Raw genomic sequence first — 23,246 nt, 5'->3', positions numbered from 1 at the left:
TTTATTTGAATAGAAGGAAGGATGCATCCTGCATACAAAGTTATGTTTCATAATATACCAGTACTGTACTCACATTTTGCGAAATTTTATTTTCTAAAAAGAAAAACTAATCTCTATCTGTACGAGTGAATTTAACATGAAGATCGTAAGAAATTTCAAAATTATTTAATACCTGATATAATAATCAATATATTTCATTATCAACCTGCATAATACCAATTATAATTAATTATTTGCTGATTTTGAAGCCTTTTTTAATCTACAGCTACATAATCATTTTTGCTGTTACAATCTTAACTCACTTCCGTTAGTTAAACGCAGCTGCAGGTTTTTTTTAATCTAAAAACTCTCGCTCAAGAGGAACTCGCAAAGCTCAATCTCTTGACTCTCTTGACTTTTTCACCGAGAAAAGTCGCGAAACACTCTCTACCTTCTCGCCTGCTCCTATTTCTTACTCCGTTAACCTTTGAAGAACTCATTGCAAGAGAGTTTCGCAATTAATTTCCCCCGTTCTCGCTAGAGCGTCCCGCTCCCGCTTAGACTAATCGAAGACGCTGTGTGCTTACAGATAGTCGACATCGAGGCGGTGCCAAGGTCACGAGGGAGGAGCTGAAGTCATCGCGGCATCTATGTTGTGCGGCGAACTCCTGAACGGTGGCTTCGTCAGTGCCGGAGCGGTACCGGTGGTTCCGTACAGCCTTCCAGGACTCTGGTTACCCGGTTGTCTGCGTGCTACCAGCCCGCGCCTATTGACCTCTCCTTACCTGACTCTGCTGGCCGAGCTTCTGGCCGCGGGCCGACTCGAGCTGCGAGACGATCTCCTGGAGCTGATGGACCTGGCAAAGAGGAGCCATCAGGCTCCTGGCAACAACGGAGCGTCCGAGCTCGATCTTGATCTCCATGCCGATGACATCGACGAGATTTTCTTAGGTAAATACTCTTATATTTATTACTCTTTCACATAAAAGTATCTGCTCATATACTTGGTTTGTGCTTATTTGAATGTAGACCATCAGTTATCAACAATTTAATATTGGAAATCTACCTATAATCTTATCTTAATTTAATAATGTTATAAGAATTGTAATTCTCACTGCTTCTCATCAGATATGTTCTTTTTTGATTGGTTTTATTATGTAACTAAGAATAGATACTTAATATACTATATCCAAATTAATTTTAGTATTGGAACTTAAACTACATAATAATTTTATTGACGAAACGTTATGAAATACTGTATTATTCATACATGATGCGAGAAAGGATGAAAAGTGTAGTATAATCCGCGTATCGAAATCCCACAAGATTGGAATATTCTGGTAAAGTTTGAAAATTGATTTTTATATCAAAGATCTTAACATAATCGATTGTGAGATCATACATATATAGACAATTTATACAATTTACTCAAGTTATTATTTAGTTTTAACATTGAGACATCTAGTCCGAAATCAAAATGTCAGCCTTTATTTAGTTGTAATAATTTAAATTTATAATAAACAGTTAGGATCATAGTTTTATAGTGAAATTTTTAATTTTTTAAAAATTTGTAGTAAACAGACTATTAGGCTCGTAGTCCTTTATTTATTTATTTAAAAAGTATTTGTTTTAATGAAATGACTGACAAAAATATAATAGCTAAGTGTCGTGATCATCAAATAGTTCTGTCGTAACAACTATATATTAAATCATTCGATATATTTCAACATCTTGGATGTCGAAATTGTAATACAATTGAGAGCAAGTGAACACACCCATTAAATTTTTCTCCGAGTCGAAGGCCTGTCCGACTAAAAATATTGGAGGCCGCGCATATAATACGCGATTTTACAACACGTGTCGTGGGTGTATGCGATCCGTTGTCTTTTATTTCGAAAGCGAGCATGCCGGCGTAATGGTTAGGCCGTAGTTCACATTAATGGGCAATACACGCGGTCGTGACGACATCGTGAAAGTAGCCATGCGTCGGCAGAAGTGAACGGCGCGGAGCCCGTGATTACGTCCGCTGGTAAATATGCTCCTCGGCTAAAACCCGGTAATATTCCCCGTTTTTCATGACGAGCGATTTGTCGCTCTATGTACCATCCGCTCTATTGAGATGACCTAGGAAGAAAAATGAATACTTCTCTACGAATGAAAATTTCTGGAGGAATTTTAAAAGATATCGCATCACAATACTATTTAATTAAATTAGTTTTTTATTTGCAATAAAGTCTCAAATTTTATATATTTGCGAATCATATTTTTTTTTCGAGATGTTATATATAAAATATCGCAATGAGAATTTCCAGCAAAAACTGTGACAATGAGCGACATAAATTGTGAAATTACATAATCAACTCCTGCTGAATCATACTAATCGGCGCATAAATTAGTGTTTGATAAACGATTCTCTTTAATACAAGCTTAAGTCGATGTGACCCCGCCTTCGAGTAAGTCATAAATTCATTTATTGCATCATTACAGAACGGCGAGAGTTAAATGTCGGAATAGGAAATAACAGTTACGAATAATTCGCAAACTACGAATAATTCGCAAACTGCGAATAATTTCTATATCACGAAAGGATTTAATGGTGTGGGAATGTAAAGATAGGAGGGTAAAAGGTAAATGAGAAATTATTACCATGGTATTCTTTACATCTCAGAAATTCATCCGATTCATCCGATTCACATCAAAGTATCGCAATTTTTACGATTCTCTGTTTTTATTTTCGGTAAAATTTCTTTAGTAAGAGTATATTTACAGGATATGACATTACGAGATTTATTTCTGTCGTTTTCAAAAGAGAGTCTACGCCTCATACTTTCGAGAAAGAGAGAAAAGAAGTCTTTGTCTTGCGGAGCGTTAAGATTTTTCAACACGATCCGCGCCTTACGATCATCCTTCTTGGCTACTCTCCTGGTCAGTTCTCCTAGATCTTCCATCTTCCAGCTCCGGTTTTACCTTCTGCCCGAGAGACCGTCGAGGATCTTAATAAATCGTTCTACAGCTCGATCCCGTTTCTTCGTAACGACCATCCGGAAAAATGGAGTATCGTCCTACATACTTAAGAGCTCCCTTAGAAATTGGTGATTCTCTTTTTCGCATGGACGACGCTCTTAATCCGTAAATAATTTACTTAAAACACACCGTCGATAACGGTTTTTTTCATGCGAACATGGATGGAAAAGCTATGTTTTCGATTTCCAGCTTAGTAATATCGATATCAGATGATAGCTTTCACAAAATACGTATTACTTATACCATACATATCAATGTACTACAGAAAATTAAGTATGTTAATTCGTAGACGTTATAGAAAATTTAGAAGATACATAATATGCAATTAATATATGTATATAAATTTGTAATAAATAATATATGCACTGAAAAAAAATTTACTAAATTTTAATAATTGTTTGAATAGTACTAAATAAATGTAAACATATATTTATTTAGTACAAAAATCATTTGTTTATTTTTTTCATTTGTGTATTATTTTTTTATTTAATAAATATTTATTGACTTATAAATTAATCGTGTAATTAGTATTATTCAAACAAATTTCTTAAAATTTAGTAAATTTTTCAACGTATAATATGTGTACATAGCTTATAATAAGCACGATATATGTACATCGAAACAGATATTTTGGTTCAGTATTTTAGATAGATATTTTTAATCAAGATATTGTCTACACATAGTACATCAGGCAGCGACATCGACAATTCAAAAATCTATTTTAGCAGATTAAAGTGTTGCAATCGCTTGTCGTCTGACTGCAAAGTGGTTGAACTTTGTTGACAACGGTTTCAGAGAGCTGCCAGATCTGGCTGAGAGTTTTGGCGAAATTCTATTCAATGAATTCGCGAACCACCTATGTCGATCACTATTCTCTGTTACAGTTGTAAACTTTGTTGCATGCAATATCAAGATAACGAATCTTTTTCCTAAATTTGATGCAGGATTCGTGAACAGATATTCAAATTATTGTATGTTGCAATAGTAAATATGTATATGTCAGTTATTTCTTTATGCACTAAGTTTAAGTCGCTATTACCAAGTAATTTCATTTATTTCAGTTTATACTGCACGAGAAATACTATAAATAAAAAAAAATAGAAAAGGGAACAGATCGATAGAAATGGATACGCTCGAGCTCGATCGGATTAGCTACGAGCAATGTGCGCTGCGTGCGAAAAGTTACATTCGTTGTTGATCATAAAAACGGGATATTCACGAGAGTCCGGGAAACACGTGGAAAATTGCGGAAACAATCCGCGGCTAGTGAAAATCTCATCGTGGAAAAACTACGCGCGTCGGATATTTCAATCAACTCGCCGGATTGCGCGCGATATCGTTGCTCGAAAGTCGGTATGATTGGATCGTATTGGCCTGCCTGACTCGATACTGTGCCGATCGATGGTTCGTCGATCACTGAACGGTTGCGACTACAAGCGAGAATGAAGGAGAAAAGCCGGGCGTTAAAAATAATATACGCGAGACGGAATAATCATATTTCACTATTACATCGGCGGCGACGACGATACGTGGAAAATTGAAAAACGAGGCCGAATCAGCGCACTAGAGGGCCATCGAAAATTAGTTTCGTATTCATTTGCTTGCCGAGAAAGTATATAGTATTTCATCGGCACGCGTGATGAATTGTAACTGGCACGCACTCATCATCCTTTCAAATAAACGTTTCTGTCGTGTATTGGCCCCTCATTTTTGTTCGAGGGATAATAAAATATAAACGATCTGCTGGAAGGGAGGTACCTACGCACAATAAACGAGAGGGCACCTATTATGAAATTATTTAGATGGATTTATGATCGGAATTATTGTCTAGATTTCTATTGTGTTTTCTAGAGAAAATGGAATAATTCCGATTGGAATCCATTCTGAAGATTTCCGTAATACAATACATGCCCTAGTAAAATATGTTTTATTGAACTAAATAACGATATGGTATGGGTAAAGATTAATAGATACAAACTGAAAACAAAAATAAAATATTTTTACATTCCTGCAGGATGCAGTTTCTCTGGAATTAGAACAAAGGGCGCATCAAACTGTTTTTTTTTGTATTATCATCTCTGATTGAAGTTTTTATATGTATTCATTTTTGTTATATTTGTCGCATTTCCTTGTATTTAAGCACTTCCTTGTATTTAAATACTCAAGCTTCTACGTAAATTTCCCTCGTCATGTAATCAACCCGTGGCGGAATAACTTTAATATCATAATAAATGCGTTTAATAATATAGGCGACCGTTGCCTTTCCTTTTAGAATAAACGCTGCAATCTGTTTTTCTCTCTTTCTCTCTCTTTCTCTCCTTTTAAACTCCGGCTAAAAAATGGGAATACGTATGCCGTTCAAGGCAGGGCAATAAAAAAAACAGGTGGATCGGATGGAGTGCGATAGAGAAAGGGCCGCGGGCGGAGGGAAATGAAGAGCGAAAGGTTTCCTGGCGAAACTCGACAATAGAGCGGGATGATCCTATAGTGGCGGAACGCGAATGGCGAGTGAATGAAGCGGGACAGAAGGGGACAAAACGGGAACAATGCTGTCCGGTATTATTTTCTGTTTACTGCGTCAGACCAACCACCCACTCGGAACCACAGTGTTCATCCATCTCTGATTTATCCCGATATTTTGCAGTGGCATGACCGTAACTTCTGCGTCCTTATGCGAAGCTCACTGATGATGACAGCTCTCTCTACCTTTGTATTCCAATTCCCTTCCGCACGATCTACACCATTTATGGACATTTCACTGTTTTACGTGAGAGCCATTTTCTTTCTGTGACAAATAATTTATTTTCACGATCGTCTCTGAGATATTCCAAGCGCAACGGAAGATTACGCTGGCGCGGGCGATGCAGTCACGCGACGTAACGGCAATGGGAGTATAATCGATTACATGAAGAATCGCTATCGGCGCATTCGAGGGGATCACGAATTTATGCGTTACTATGGTACCGCGGCTAATGGATTTACTTATCCGTTTATTACAGAGCTCGTCGGAGTTAAATTTGGTTATCGGGTACTTACCCGGCAACTAACGCGAATCAATGACCTAGTTCGTCCCTGCACGTTAAATTATTTTTCATTATCGATCGCACTTTTCGCTGACGTTGACGCTATTATTTCGCGTTAATCACGACTAATGAAAAGTGTCGCGCGATTAAATACGCGTTATCGAAGTGTTTTCTGTGAAAACTGCTTGTTTAGTACATTTCAATTGTTCATGCATCAATACGATCAATGTTAGGAAATTGAATGTCAATGTCAGAAATTAATTCAAGTATAATTCAAGTATTGCGTCTAATTGATTTTATGAAATACAAAAATTGAGGTAGTATATATAACAATCGTTAATAAACCGTGGTTAGAATCGCAGTTAAAAATGAAGTTGAAAGAATTATGAAGATTTGATTTATGAATACTATAAGAACAAACGAGTCGTTTAACGATAACGAGTACAAAGAGGGTGATTCTTCCTTTCTTAGTCGCGCGGAAGAATTTTATCGGGTAATTACCGGCTTCTGGGCGTTTCTTCAGATTCGAGAAGCAGTTCTTTTCCTCGTGCGCGTTCCCTCCAAGTCCGTTTCCGGAGATCCAACAGGGGGTCCCCGCTTTTGTCGTTAATCATTTCCGTACTTCTCGTCAGTCTGTCTGACTCGCGATCTGGAAACGAAACTGTTCTTGCAATTAAGCGCATTCAAAGGAAAGATCTCTCTTCCTACTCGAAGCTCTGGGACACGTGTTTCCGCCGCCGCGCCATTTCGATTTGCAGCTAATTCTTTACTATTCCTCCCACCATTCATCAAGCACTCGAAACAAGAAGTTTCGTTTACTTGACTTCTTGTCAATTCTCGTTCTTGCCATAGTATTTAAGTAGCACTGTTCAGTATATCTCGTTCCATTTCTATTTTAGCTAGTAACGTAATGGTAGCTATTTTAGTGAATATGCTTAATGTCAATTTTCTATTCGCGAACATTTAAAATAGCAAACAATAAGATTTACTTCCCAACGTAAGATATATCTTAATAATTAATTGTGTGTGGAAAGTTTAAGTTTTTAACAAAGAATCTTTAATTGGGCCAGTCTCCATTTAGCAAATAACTTTCTTTCCTTTCGACGTGCGATAGAACAACACGAAATGTAAATCGGGTTTTTGCAATCGTATGAGAAAGTTATTATAAGAGGCGAAGATCACAAGTCGGCTTCAAAACAAAGACAGCCATGCAAATTACACCACCACGCGATAGAGAAATGCAGCTGTGTTTGTCGTGGTGCACGCGAACGAAAAGACTGTGTGTTCCCTCTGTATCTGTCGATTTTGCCCTCGAGGCTTTCCGCAAAAATCCCACTATAGAATCGAAGAGACGCCGTGTTGTGCTCAGGTTTTCCCTTGAAAATTCGCGACGTGAATTTCAAACCCGATGAGACCGCTGGGAAAAGAAGCGACGAAGCTCTCGAAGTCAGATTAAACAGAACTTCTTTCTCGTTGTTGCTTGCGCGACAACAGTCTCGGTGAAAATGTTCTGCTTGAACTTCGCAGGTCTCTAATATCACGAGATACTTGAGAGACAATATCTTGCTGATTATTTTGTGAAATAATACTCGCGAAAATTACAGAATTTGAACCGAATATTATTTAGAAGAAATATACATTTTTAAATATTTTTTCTATTTTTTGCAATAAATTATTTACAATTTTTAAGATGCTTGTTTGCAGAAATAATATTAAATTGCTTGTCAATTTAATTTGTATTGTTGATATAACCTCTATTCCAGCTTCGGATTTAGGATTGTTTCAAGATCGACAAATAATCGGTGTACAATTAATTGAAATTAGAAATTGTATAAATTCACAAGAATATTATTAGACGTGAAAAAATTACTTTGACCGAATATGGAATTTTTCATTTTATATACTCTTTTTTTATTAGTATTATATAGAATTGATTGATCAAAAATAAATATTTTTAACTTAAGTTAAAAGAAAATTAGATTATACAATATGTACATCAGTATTTCCTAAATTCAGTGAACTATTATTGAATGAGGAACAGACGATAATTTCATTTTGTATAGCCATATGCAAACAGGATGGCGTTACGGGCGGAATCGACATTTTAGACGAACGTTGATTTCATCAACGTAATCTATCATACATATATATATGTAGATACATCCTCGATGTTTGTATTAATCCGTTCTTTGATCTAAGGGTGAGATTTCCGATGTCGCACATATTAACGTAGCTTGCATGTTTCAAATCGCGTCGCAAGCGAGAATCAAATTACCGGAGTTGTCGCGAGATCGATGGCGGAGGAATCAAGAGCTAATTAATGCCACTGGAAGGGGATTTGCGACGATGTAATTTGGTGGGTGTACCATCCTGGCAGACGAGAGAAGTAGGTGGACGAGAAAGACTGAAACCTCGAAGAATTGGAATGGTTGCCGAGATAATAGGGAGACCGACTGATTAAAAGTTTACTTTTTCCCTTCGGTTTTCCGTCGACCTCTCATTGCTATCCTACGAATTGTCGCGGTAAATTATTTTCTTTCTTCTTGCACTTGTCACGAAATACAGAATAAGAAATTTAACAGACTTTATCGTACAGTAGAAAATGTATTCAATCATTTCTGTATAATTCGATGTTTCAATTTTTTAAATGATTTATGTTGCACATAAATATAATGGTCCATTTTTTTGTTGTGCATAAATCAAAATCTTGCGATACGACGTTTGATTTAATTACAATATTTATATCCAATTCGTGCTACACAGAAATCTTCTTCGATAATGAAGATAGATTTTTCGTTGCCATCCTACGAATTATTGCGATAAATTATTTTCTTTCTTTTTACGCTTATTCCAAAATATGGAATTATTTTATAGATTAGTTAGGCTGTGTTCCAATATACCTACACTGCCAGTATTAAAATTCTATATATACATGTAACATGTGAATAGATTTTCAGTACTGGCAGTTTATCGAAATATGTGTAGAACACGGCTTTAATCATAATACAAAAAAAATGTATTCGATGTCATTTCTACAACTTCAATTTTATCAATAATTCACGTTGCATAGAAGTATAATGGATTCATTTTTTTCTCGTGTCTATAAATCATAATCTTGCGACATGCCATTTAATTTAATTATAATACTTAGATATGTGTAATTGTCGCAATACAGAAATCTCTCCTTCGATAATAAAGAAAGATCGTGTATGTTAATTAAGACTTCGATAGGATGAACTCAGTGAAATGCCGAAGAGGTTAAGAAGTAATTCCTACTGGATGAATTTATGGGTGCTCGGGATTAACACGGTCGAATGCAATAAAAGTCACGAGATCTCCCCTGTACCTGTGTCGTCTTTTACCTCTACCTTTTCCCCCTTATAGCAAAGAACATCGCTATTCGGAATGGTTACCTTCGCCCTTCAATTTCTCTTCTCTTTTCGCTTTCTTTCTCTCTGATTCTCTCCATCTCGCTTCTGGAAAAAGAAAAAGGGAACAGGAATAGCATCGAACCATCGCCTTGCATGGGGGATGGACGACACTGTCGGCGTTAAACCACCGGAATGTTCCTGTTTTCAAGACATCAGAATGTCGCGCGAGGGACTCAGGCTTTTTTCTATTTCTTTTTTTTTTTGACGATGCGGGGATGTTGGCTTCAAGATGTCGCTCACAAGATGGTCTTATTGATAATAAAAAATAGGATGGAAAAAATATGAGCGAATCAAATACGAGAAAATATCCCCCGAATGTACTTGTTCAATAGAAAGTCGAGTAAATTATACAGACTGTGATTATGGAAATGAAATTTCAAGATTTTCGACGGAGTTTTCTCGTCGAGTTGCGGTCAGAGAAACGTCGGAATGCGAAATCGTTGAACTCATAAATATAACTTTACGACGCACCCGCCTAATCCGATGCAAATTGTTATACAATTCGCAGCTAACATGATTTTCATACAGATTGCTACATGTATTGGTCACTCAAAATCCACGTAATATCATTGACGAAAATTGATTATTTACAAATTAGAAATTACCTCGTAATCTCGATATTTTCGTATAAAAATTTTCAATTTCTATTAATTTTCAGATTGTCAAAATGTTATATTATGGTTATATTATTTATTAAAGTATAATTATTATATTATTCATTAAATCGTAAATTAAACTTAAGTCATTTCGCGAATAATTTGCTGTGCAAACGGACTGTCTTACGGACCACAAAGGTGCAAATAATGCACGGAGATTCGTACATAAATTATGTCTAAAGAGGAGGAGAAACTCGTCGGGCTCCTTTTTTTCCGATTGCATGCAACTCACGCCGGGAAATCTCGAGCGGATCTCGGGCGATTCGCGGGATCGGAGATATGTTCACTGAAAATCGTATATCCCAGGATTTAATTCGATTCCATAGGACTGTCGTTCCCTGCGCGGAATTCGCTTCGCAGAAACTGCATGTTGGGATTAACGACTCGGCGTTTCGCTCCGTTTTCCCTATTTTCTTCCCCCTAAGAGACGAATTAGATTATAGATCGTGTCAAGCAGCTCCTTTTGTATCTGTTCTCTATTTTATTTTATTCCTTTGTTGATTGAAATTCCTTTTTGTTGTGTCAGATTCGTTTATTGAACATTTTAGGAAATATGAAAACAAGTTAATATTATTTAATTTCTCTCTTTTATTTCTTAATTATAATTTTATCTTTCTTTTCCGCAAAAGAATAATCAAATTTCCTCCAGAATATATTTTATTGCTTTTCTCTTTTTTGATCCTCTTTTCTTTCTTATTTCCCTTATGCGCTCGTTCGCCTCAAATCACATTTACAAGAAAAAGCTAGTAGATGGAAAATAAAGGCAATGAGAGAGGACGAGAAGAATACCGGAACGTGTCGCTAACGTAATAACATTTCAATTCGAGGACGGAAATTACCGCAGGGCACGGCAGACCATCCCTCGTACTCAGAGGGTTGACCGCCCTCTTCGTGTTTCCGTCCCTAGTGTTCAAACTTATTCTCTTAGTGAATATATTTATTATTTTATCAATAATGCATAGATAAAAAGAATTTACACGAATATCTTAAAAAAATTTAGATTATCTCTTTATATAAAAATTACGTTAAACTTATGGCGAATTTGGTGTGCACTGATGCATATCAAAGCCGTTTATACTGATTTATTTGAGTATAAAAATGAAATGCAAATATTTCAAATTATAAAATACATATTTTACCTAATAATACAAAAAAATGTATTGAGTATTTCACGATTTAATCGATTTCTATATTTATTTATAAATGTATCTTTACATTATTTTATATGATGACTTTAATACGCACTGAATTGAATATATTCAATTGAATTCGCTATTACACAAAAAATGACACACTAAATAGAATGTCTTGTGCTAAAAGGATCTAAATTTTTATAAGTTAATTTTAGCGCCAGTCACCAGTACGTCTCAAATATACGCGGTTCTGAAATCGTACACTGCCGTGTTCTAACACTCGTTGCACTCTACACACTTCGTTAATCCGTGCCGTACAAAATCAGAATAAACAGAAGTGCGTGCAGTTCACGACATGGCGGATTTTTTTCTCCATTTATTTAACAAACCCCCCCATCGCACGTTCTCATGCGGACTCGGTGGGACGGCCGTGGTGTGGATTACGAGGATGTGGCACTTTTCAGTGATGGGGAGAAAAAGTGTGTCGCATTAATTAAAAGCGACGTTACTATCGTCGTCGCCGAACGCAATTACGAGCGCTGCGCTGCAGGTCGATTTATACCGGATCCACCCTCCTGCTGCTTGTTTCCTGCAGCAACTTATTTTTTTTGTTCTTGTACTCCGCATCCCGCTCTTTCTTTCTATTCCGACGATACAACGCTGCGCCGCGAAGAACAACTCCTCGGTAATTACTTGAAACAGATGATGTCGAAATTTTAATGAAATTGGCTTGGCGAGAGGCGGGGATATTGAGCGATTTTAAATGCAATCCCGCGAATTTTTTCGAGTTGCGTTATGTACATCATTATGCACTTGTTCAAAACATGAAGTACCCCGCGGTGATGACTTTTTCGTAATATTAATTAATTTGTCATCAGAATTTTTCATAAAATTAATTTCCCACTACTGGAATAGAAAAAAATTATTTCAACGTTACGTAATGTGTTGAGGTATAAATATAATATACAGTATTATTTTACAGCACTTTGTGTGATGTCTTGTTAGCGAATAGCTATAAATATTTCAAAAAAACGGCAAATGACAAAAATATTCAGCCTTATATCAGCTATGTGAAAATATAATTGCTTCACCGCAATCATTTTCCATTTTGTTTTTTGGATAAGATCGCGATTTTTTTCTTCAAATATATAAACTACGTGAAAAGAATAAAAATACGGTGAAACGAGCCATGCTCGTTTGCTTTATTAAGACCTGGCTTCATTCACACACTATCCACGTTTTATTTTCTTTTGGGACAGTCATTCATATAAGAAACACGCGAAATTTATTTTTTCGATGTATACTGTGCAATATTTACATTATTTCGCATTTTCAATGTAATTTCGTTTTTAAATTCTATATAATGTAAGACAACGAATCTTATGATTTTTATGATTCTACATCTTTTGTATAATTTAGCAGACATATAATTATGAATTCCTTTGTTCTTCGTGAAATTAGAAAGGAGTATAGGAATATACAATCTCATTAAACTAATTAATTTTTTTTACATTATAAAAAACTGTTTTTTTATAAGCACATTACTGTTATGTATCTTTTCATATTTCAATTCTATTTAAGTTTAATATAATATATTAATTATACGTCGCCAAAATAGACGCAAAGCTGGAGCAAATTGTGTTATTGTAATTATTAATTGCATCACATGCAGTGGGCTCAACAATCGGCTTGGCTTGCCGACAAGTTCATGAACAAACAGAGGACTTTTTCGTCGTGCTGTCACCAGCACCCGTGTAGTTTGCAGTCGCATGACAATGCTGGACCAGTGATTTGTGCGGGTCATTAGGTACCGGTTTTCATCGGCATGGCACGGACAATAATACACGGAATAATATACGACATAATGTCCATGCTCTCTGCATTACAGCGTCCACTACGATTCACGCATTGCGTTTAACGCGCTTATCTCATTTATAACGAGTGCAATTGTCGTAATCGTTAAAAATTTGTCAGTACATTATATTCCTATAATCCATCTTCAAATTCATTACGCATGGGTATACATTCGTCATGTTAGTCGTTTTATTACGAGGTTTAACACTTTCATAAAAACGTCAGATTTGATTTTCCATTAAAACGCGCTTTAATTGATATAGAAGAACTTTTGCATGCATTTAGAATGATTTAAATTCATTTTACATAACTGTTTTTTCATAAATGTTTCTAATGGGAAATAATTCTTTTATTCTTTTGACTTTTGCAGATTTTGATTTATTTCTTCGTATGCATATCATGAAATAATACATTCCGCTTTAATATGAAAATATTATTGTGTGTGGTAGAATAACTTAATGAAAGAATATGATATTCAGCTCGCGATAGAAATTGAACAAACTGCAATAGCTTCCAATAAAGTTCTCGATTCCCGCGCGAACGGGGAAGGATTCTCGATTTTCATTGCGTGATATAGGTTATCAGACACAGAATTGATCACTAATTACGTTTTTTTACTGTCCTACCAACCACATCCCCTGATGCTATTTCCCCTTTTGTCGTAAATTTTTATCCTATTCCCTCGCTTATGAGATTACTGGATGCTCGAAAATCGCGGATGCTCGCGTGATTCGAATCATCTGACAGTCGCGTGTTCATGTCGATGTTAAAAAAAACGACTAAAATGGACGAAAAAAAAACGAGAATTCTTCGCGAGTGGGAATCGAGCCACTGTTTTTTGATGGCTCGCGCCTGCATTTCAATTATTGCATCTGACTTGATTTATGGCTTTGCTCGCGTGTCGCGTTTGAAAAGGATTATATTTTTCCGGTCAGCGAGAATTTTGATGACGCACAAAATCGAGATTAAAATTCGATGTCCTAAAAGCTCTCGTTCAAAGACGAATTCGTAGATGAGCATTGATCGATTTAAAAATAAGTGGCTGCAAATTGCATCGTTCTGGGTCAAGATTTTTAAAAGTGTTATTTAACAAAAGAACTAGGCTATGGATCACTTGATACTACAAATATTTTGAAGCATTTTTTTATTGGTCAATTAGTAAAATTCTTTCTTCGATTCTAAATAAACGCTGTAATGGACATTTAATGTTTAGAATCTCTAACTGATGGAATGCTTTACTCTAAATTGCTTAGATGATTCTACAATTACAGTTAAAATCCATTCGAATAGATACTGTTAGCGCACTATTTGTGCCATTTTATTTTCGTTTTACGTTTAATAAACAATAAAGATAGAATGACACGAGTACCCGACTAGAATTTGTGTCAGGTTAACCTTATATGTTATAAGGACCTGATTTGGTTGACATAAGGTAATCCTAAATAAGGTACATCTAATAAGATTCTCATTAGATTTAAGTATGGTTGATTTTTGTAAGGTTGTAAGAACCTGGTTTAATTAATCTAAGTTAACTTTGAATAAGGTACATCTAAGAAAATCCTCATCAGATATGAGTATGATTGATCTTTATAAGATTGTATGTTATAAGGATCTGGTTTAGTTGATTTAAAATAATCCTGAATAAGGTATACCTAAGAAGATTTTCGTTAAGTTTGAGTTGGTTGACCTCCTTTCTAATACGCAGCCACGCCTCGAGATGGACGAGTTGCTCGTAAAAAAAAAATGTCCACAAGTTTTATAAGAAGGCAAGTCGATTTGAATAATCTCCAAGAGATTATAAAGTACCTTCAGAGATGCCTCCTGACCTCTGAAATATATGTTTCTTGCTTCTTTTGCTAAATTAATAGCATTTGAACAATTCCCGACTTAGAAATTTATCGAGTGATTTTACCAGGTTCTAACTAGGTTGATCTTATTTCATTATCAGTTCTGATGAAGATCTGATAAGGATTTTATCAGATACTGATAATGACCTTATCAAGTTCTGATGAGGCTATCCTGATGAGGATTCGACTAGTGTGCTGCGTTACATGACTGATCAGATCTCGATGAATTTACCTTATTAAAGTTTGATAACAAAATAAAATCAATCTGATTAGAATCTGCTAAATTCCTTGATAAATTAGTTGGGTAGCGCCAATCCCCGAACGCAGCTTTAGATTTTTTTATTACTTAGAATTGTATCGCATGGATTAAATCACATCATTAGCCGCGATAAAGCTTTGTTCTTGTATAATAATATGTGTGAATTATTATAGATTAATTATATTCAATCATATGAAGTATTCGAAATACGTGCTAATCCGGACACAGTTCATATTCGATATAATTGCTTTCTAATTATAAGCGCAATTCATCTACAAATACTGGTTAATTATTTGCAAATTTGGGGTGCGTCGGATTTAATTCATCAGAGGGGATGAGATTTGCTGCTACTCTACACTTCATTGCGTCGATTGTGCCAAGCAGAGTGAATAAATTTCAGTTTTCTAGATATTTATTTATACGTTTTTGAATCAAAATATGTACACATTAGATATATTCTCTTCAACAGTCATCAAAGCTTGAAATTTTTTCAAATCTTTTAGATCAAGTTAACGAGATTTAACGAAATCAAATCAATAAATATGTACACAAATTAACCTGCATTATTTTTTACACGTGGATAAGAAAGGATGAATTACGATCGTCTTTCCCGGGCTAAAGTTGCGGCGAAATGCAAATAAAAGACGAATGGAAAATTTTACGAGGCACAAGATTTACGACTGACTTCTCCATTTTCCTTTTTTTTTCCTTCTCTGTGCATAAAACTTTCCTAGTAAATCCACATCTGGCAGCGTCCGATCGTAGTAACGGCAAAGTCGTGCGAGAGTCTTTTTACCACCAACGAGGATTTTTTTGTTCTTAAAATGAATGTTCAGTAATGTTAAACGCCTTATATACTTCCTTCTCTTTCTCTTTCTTTCTTTCGTTCTTCTGTTCTTTTGTAGCTTCAATTTTACACGTAAAAGAATGTGAAAATGACTCATTTATGAATAATCGTCTGGTTTATTCAATAAATCGTCGAGACATTGATGATTCATATATATCATTTATAAGTGGATACTAACGAACGTTCATATATTTTGTTGCGTGCGCGATTATCTTGATATTCATAAGAGTTAAAGTTATGAGAACTCTAGCTTGACAAGATTCATATATTGATCACGTAATTATAATAAATACATTAAATCTATAATACCAACATTGTATTAATGAAGTATTAATGACAAGTTTTTAGTCAATTGATCATCCTGATGAGATTTTACGGGAACCGTGCTTTTATGAGAACCATATGTAACGTTGATTTAACACGTTAGCAGTCTTCTCGGGTGCGCATCATCCGGCTATGCGGTGCGGAATTTCATTTCGGTGACGACGACCTCGTAATGTCTGCGAAGAGAAAAAAAAGAGGCCCAACTCGAGCGCGGAATACAAACAGGAAGGTTTTCGGTTAACCCATTTTCTGGCCGAAAGAAAAATGGGCCTCGGTATGAGCCGTTGCTACGCAATTTATGGTCGTACGTTGCCTCCAGTTTCATAGTACAGATACGCCATGAAGTGTCCTGGCTTGAGAAAAAAATCTGCGACTAACATCGAGGGTTTCTTTCTCTTTCAGATAGGCACTTTTTTTGTTGAACGTAATAGTTTCTATTTGCATCGAGAAACTTTGCAGGATTGCTGGATCAGATACAGTTAATTAAGGACAATGTATATTAGATAAAAAATAACTCTCTCATTTACAGTTTCAATAAATTCCGGGCATATAATGGACGTAACAACGTGTAAATATAAAACAAAGAATAAATACTAAAACGAACTGATGTAAATTGAACGCGGATTGTTTGTAAAATAAAAGAGAAAATGAGTGGAGGGTAGAACAGGTTTTAAATTAAATGTTCAATCACCAACTTTATTTGAACACATTTTATTTTTTTATTATAAACTTTCTTGTTAAGAATCGAATGTATATAAAGCATATAAAAATCTATTTACAAATCCAAAGGATCAAAATTAGATAAATATAATTTCGCGCAAGAAATTTTTAAATTCTAATACGCTATAATATTTTAAGTTTCGCCGTGTATCTCTCGATGTTTTCGAAAGAAAAAAATTGCTGCTAACAAACTGGTGCGATAATGCCTTAATCCTTTCCGCAAGTTCCTGAGGATCGTCCGTCCCGACGTTGCATCACACGTCGTCCATAGATCGAACCGGCCATCCATCCCTACTCCGAGCGAAGCACATCTCCCCCCGAAGTCCGCAAATGCACCCTTACGCCCGCAACTTCTTTCTCGAACGTGCGAGAGAGTCATGCGGATGACGTCATTCGGCGCACGATTGGCCGAGCTGGCGTTCACGTGACCAGCTTGGCCAGTGTCTGGAGGGTTGCTGAGAGACAGAAGGAGACGCGCGCGACAAGGCGAGTAGGGAGAAGCGAGGGTGCGACAGAGAGAAAGAAATAGGGGTAGTAGATAGAACGACCAAGTAAGAAGGAAGACGAGAGAGGATGAGAGAGAGAGAGAGTGAAAGAGAGAGAAAGGCAGAAAACGGAGAGAAATCTCAAGGGATGAAGGAGGAGCGAAGATACATGACGCAAGGGGTGAGATAGATAGGGACAAAAAATATGATAGGAAAGAAAAGACGATATATGGATGCTAGTGGAGTCGCTGATGGAACGAAGGAGAGAAAGAGATAGGAGCATACATGCAGAGAGGGATGAGGGGAGAGATAGTCGAGTGACGTGAGAGAGAGGGTGCTGGGGGGTGAAAGAGAGAGTAGAGGGGATCGCGATGCGCGCGAACGGAGAAGGGGGTGATCGCGAGTCTCGCCAGTCACACTGCGACGACCGCGACGCCCCAACGTCTCGGGGTGCTGTTTGTCCGCTCGTGACCTCGAAAAACCTCGTTGTAATAATCGTTTTCGACGTTTCCCGCAAACTCTCGGGTTCGATAACTTCCTGCAGCTATTTCCGATAAGATGAGTTAGAGGGATAGAACGAAAAGATCGAATTGCGCGATCAACGCATCTCCCCCGACGAGTCGTCTGTCGCAGAAGATATATATCGGCGATCGCATTTCTCGCGTCATATGGTGATGCATCATTCGTGCTGAACTCGAAATCCCGTGCCATCTTGAAAACTCTCGCCTCCCCCGTACCCCGAATTGTGCTCGTTTGCAAAAGAATGAGCTAATCGCGCGCGCGCTCGCACGGGGGGGTGGTAGTGCAAGACATCTCTCGCGCGTCGTTTTCGGGCTCGTGGCACTAGAGGTACCTAACCGGTGGGTGCCATCGAGGACACTTTTATAGTTGTGTAGAACGCGGCCACGATGGTCCTCCACGGAGCGAATCGTAAGTTATATGTCCCTCATCGTCGTCACCCTTCCTGAGCACGTTCCACAACTTTATGAGACAGTCGACTTTATGGAACGTGTCATCTGTATAAAACATGTGTTTATATGCATTGTTAATATAATATTTGAGACACTATTAATTAGCTTTAATTAATATTAATTAGCTTTAATAATTGATTTTTGAGGATAGCTATTTAAATCTCTTACAGAAATCTAATACTGACTAATTTAATGCTAATAAATGACGATAATTAATTACTTAGTTTAAGTATTAAAAGCACTATTTGTCCAAATAAGTAGTTAATTACTGTTTTAGTAATAAATTGGCCAGTATATTCGATTTTTGTGAGGTTTTGCAGCCTTTATTAAAATAATTATGATTAGAGTTATAAATATTGACTAATTTCATCTGGATTAATATTGATCATATATCAAATATTGTGACTAATTTCATCTTAATTAATATTCATCGTATACTCTTGATTAACATTCAAATTAACACTCAAATACTCTTAAATATGTCTTGCTCATAAGTGAAACGTGTTCAGATTCTTTCTTCTTTCCATCCTCCGATATACGCTTAGATTAGCAGATAGTAGTAGTGTCCCTCGTGAAATTAGTCGCACCTGTATGTGTTCCCATCATAGTCAGATTAAGAAGTCAATTTTTTGAATAAGATTACGTCTCTTATTTAATGAGGTCAACAGATGGTCGAACAATCGTCGTAATGAAAATTACTCCTGCAGTTCTCCTCGAACTTATGTATGCCACAATAATACCTTAATTTTTGTGTATACACTGAAAGAGCAATTTTTGATGAAGAATCTAAAAATTTAGCTAGATACAGAAAAATAATTTTGCTGAACTATCAAAACAATTAAGTAAAAGGATAAATTGGTTGTTAGAATAATAAATATTAAAACAGTTTGCAGTATTGCTCATCATGCTTAACATTTTTGCAAAATTATTTTTTCAGATCTGTATCTGTCAAATTTTTAGATTCTTGAGCAAAATTGATCTTTTATATTGTATATAATGATTTACCTCGCTCGTTCAATGCATCAGTCAATTACATTGCCGTACATTTCTGCCTTTCGCAATATGCGAAAGGTCTTCGTGTCAGTTCATTCTTTGCACATTACACAATGCAGGGGGAGGGAATATGTCGATTACAACGCGCACAACAAAATTGTATGAAAAAAACTTTGGTTGCGTGACGAAAGTACAGCTCATTGCAGCTCATTGCGCGTTTCGGTCACACGAAATCGGAGTGACGTGACAGAACAACCGATCGATTGGTCAGATAGTCTGATGAATGATGGAGAAAAGTGCAATTGCACCTCAAGTTTCATTCCATATCATGACGCTTTGATTTTGCGATGAGACTTGATTATCTTATATTTTTGAGGAGCAAGGAATTTATATAAATCGAAAGAAAGATTTAACTTAAAAAATTTTATATTGTCGACTTATGTTTCTCAAATTTTATATTGTTCATACTCATTTCTTTAATGTTTTGTCGCTCTTAATCATTATTTTTCATGACTCTTAAGATTTTAATTAAGAAATTCAAAATTGAAAATGCAGAGCTTACAAAGTTACTATTAACATTATATCTTATTATGTATTATTGCATGAGTAACTTCGATCAATGATAACTAAGAGCCAGAAGTAATTACTTGGTGGTGGCTAATTGCAATTGAAAACTAGAAGGAAAGATATATATATATATATATAGCGTTGTTGCAGAACGTTGTGCCTTCGGGAAGTAGTTTGATTTTCGGATAATAACATATCAGCGGGAATGTATAAAATCGTGGGAAGGTTTTTACGTAACCGTGCGGTCGATTAGCGTGACGTGATGAAAACGGCAGGTCAAGTACGCCATACGAATAACAAGAGGGGTAAAATCACAGGCCGCGGTCGATAAGTATCGCGGACACGGTACGATCGAAGGCCCATAAAAAATTTACGATGGCCAGGCAAGACCGATCGCATTTCGACGAGAGTGCAATCGTATCTAATTCCGATGAATTCCGAAATCGAATCATACATTTGTCCGTTATATCGAGAATGATAAAAATTATTTGTTATTCGATTCATGGATGATAAAGATCGTTTGTTAAAAAGTCATTCACTGAAATTACAATAAAAATTTTATTTCTCCTTGACAGAGCAAAGGATTTTTTTACGCTACACTGAAAGAACGATTTTAAAGTATCTAAAAATTTGGCTAAAGATAAATCTGAAAATAAATTCGTTGGACCATCAAAATAATTAATAGGAATCTCAAGCATGATAAGCAATACTGTAAAAAGTTTGGACATGACAAGTTTTTAGTAATCAGTTTAAACGCTCTATGTAATTATTTTGATGACTTAACAGAATTATTTTCAGATTTGTGTCTAGTTAAATTTTAAACACAAAACTTTCCGTGTATTTCTTGCTGTCGGAAAGGATGATATTGACTAGTATATACTGATGTTCTCTTCTTTTAAGGGCCTCAGCACAATAATGGTTATAACCGAGCCACGAATCGTGAGTCATAGTCATATGTCAACGCGCAATGTTTTGGCATATCTATATGCAGTATCGATCACATTACGCGTCGATCTCTTGTGATGATAACATGTCTACATCAGCGGTCATCTTTGGTAAAATTACAAATTGTTAACGCTAAGTGATATAATTACATCACATAACTTTTCAAATATTTTAATACTTTAGGTATAAATTGTCAATACATATGTAACGAAATAATGTGTAATAAATTTCGAAATAATTAAAAAACATAATCTTATATATCAAGTCTTTCGTACATTAATCAAATTAGTACATATGCAAAAATTTTATTCATTTGCAATAATACAGTTGTTAACAATTGTAACAATTGTAAATTACATGTATATACATTGCTAACAAATTATTATAACATTGCAAATGAAAATAAAAATTTTTGCATATATACTGATTCGATTAATGTACGAAAGACTTGATATATAAGATTATGTTTTTTAATCATTTCAAATTTATTACACATTATTTCGTTATACAATTTGTATTGATAATTTATATCTAAGATATTAAAATATTTGAAAAGTTATATGATGTAATTATGTCACTTACCGTTAACAATTTGTAATTTTACCAAAGGTGACCGCTGATGTAGACATGTTACCATCACAAGAAATCGACGCGTAATGTGATCGGTACGTCATACATACACCAAAATATTGACATATGACTATGACTCACGATTCGCGACTCGGTTAAGGGTCCTCTACATAGAAGTCGTAGATGGTCATGGATCTTAAATCATAGGAAACCAACTAATCACTATATATAATTATCAATATAAGGAGAATATTCGATTAGAATTGGTCAATTTCCTACGACTTAAGACTCCACAACCTTCTATGACTTCTATATAAAGGATTCTTTATTGTGCTGAGGATTGTTCTCTAAAATCTTTGTGTGTATGTGTGTATGTGTGTTTGTGTGGAGTGGAGTCTAACTCTAAAAAGTCAAATCTTAAAAATTAACAATTGAATCATTCTTTTTCAATACTAGTTGTTAGTCATCATTCTTTGTCGTTCTTTAGATTCCATTCCAAAGAGAACTGATTATATAAAATCAGTGCAGTGTGATGGAATATAGGTGAGCGAAATATTTGAATTTAGTAAAAAGGATGAAATCGCAGATTGGGACTTGTAATATATGTCGCATGTGCTTGGTGTGCGCGATCCGATCGAGAATCGATTAAACCTTTACGACCGACGATGTAGCCTCCATCGCACCGCGAACACGTACATCGGCGCGTAAACAAGCGTGTTCGCTTGCATGGCTAATGATAATAAATATCGCCGCATTGCCACATGCGTCATTTTAAAGAGATCGGTTCGGTGATTGAACGTACAATGTAATGTCACCCGACGGACCTCTAAATAATAATTCGCGCCGGCATAAACGGTCACATGTTGCGTAACTGGAATAACACCTGTCTGGAATAACGATACGTATAAATTGCGCAATTTTAGAATTTCTGTAAATTAATATAGAATGACAATAATGGTCCAGGTCTGCATTTCCGACTGAAAATGATACCGGTCTCATCATATATTGAAAATATACATATTTGTTACTTTTAAAACATATTAATTTTAAATAATAAAATATCCACCTAACATAAGAGAGTTAATTATACGATCATTTTTTCGTTTCTTTCGATAACATGTATTGAAATATTTAATGGAAAAATTGAAAGAATAGAAAGACTGACTATTATATAAGGATAGAAAAGACTATTTATATTTGTTAGAATATACAGTTGAATGTACAATTCAAAGTATTTTCTTTGTTGTTTTTATCATGATTTAAATCTCCCAAATAATTCTCGATCTCTTGCTATTAAAGCAACAATGCATCCTTTCTATCGTAATCTTTTCTACCGACCATATGTATCGGGGCAAGTCCATTAAAAAACGATAATCATTAAAAATCTTCGAGGAAACACGGGATTTACCCTCGTAACTGCTATTCCTTTCTTTTGGGATAGCAATTGTCGGTTTCTTTCGCCACGAATCTCCAAGGAAAAAGGAGAAAAAGAAGAGAGAGAGAGAGAGAGAGAGAGAGAGAGAGAGAGAGAGAGAGAGAGAAAAAACAATAAGAAAACGTAAGTAGATTACTTTACTTACGTTAGTTAAGTTTAGGTTAAGTAAAGGTAAAAGGGTAA

The 23,246-nt window shown here is 35.7% G+C and overlaps 1 protein-coding gene across 1 annotated transcript in view; it reads left to right on the top strand.

The window, feature by feature from the left end:
- The first annotated feature begins 629 nt into the window (after window positions 1–629).
- The window catches only part of LOC105626281 (amyloid beta A4 precursor protein-binding family B member 2-like), a 133,334-nt gene continuing 110,717 nt past the window's right edge, over window positions 630–23,246 (top strand). The window contains exon 1 of the mRNA XM_012207584.1: window positions 630–930. Coding sequence (XP_012062974.1) covers window positions 630–930 — 301 coding nt within the window. The remainder of the gene's footprint in view (window positions 931–23,246) is intronic.

Source organism: Atta cephalotes, assembly GCF_000143395.1.
Source record: "Atta cephalotes unplaced genomic scaffold scaffold00005, whole genome shotgun sequence".
In the NCBI taxonomy this organism is placed as follows: Eukaryota; Metazoa; Arthropoda; class Insecta; order Hymenoptera; family Formicidae; genus Atta; species Atta cephalotes.
Note: the sequence above shows the minus strand (reverse complement) of the source record. Positions and strands in the feature narration are given on the sequence as shown.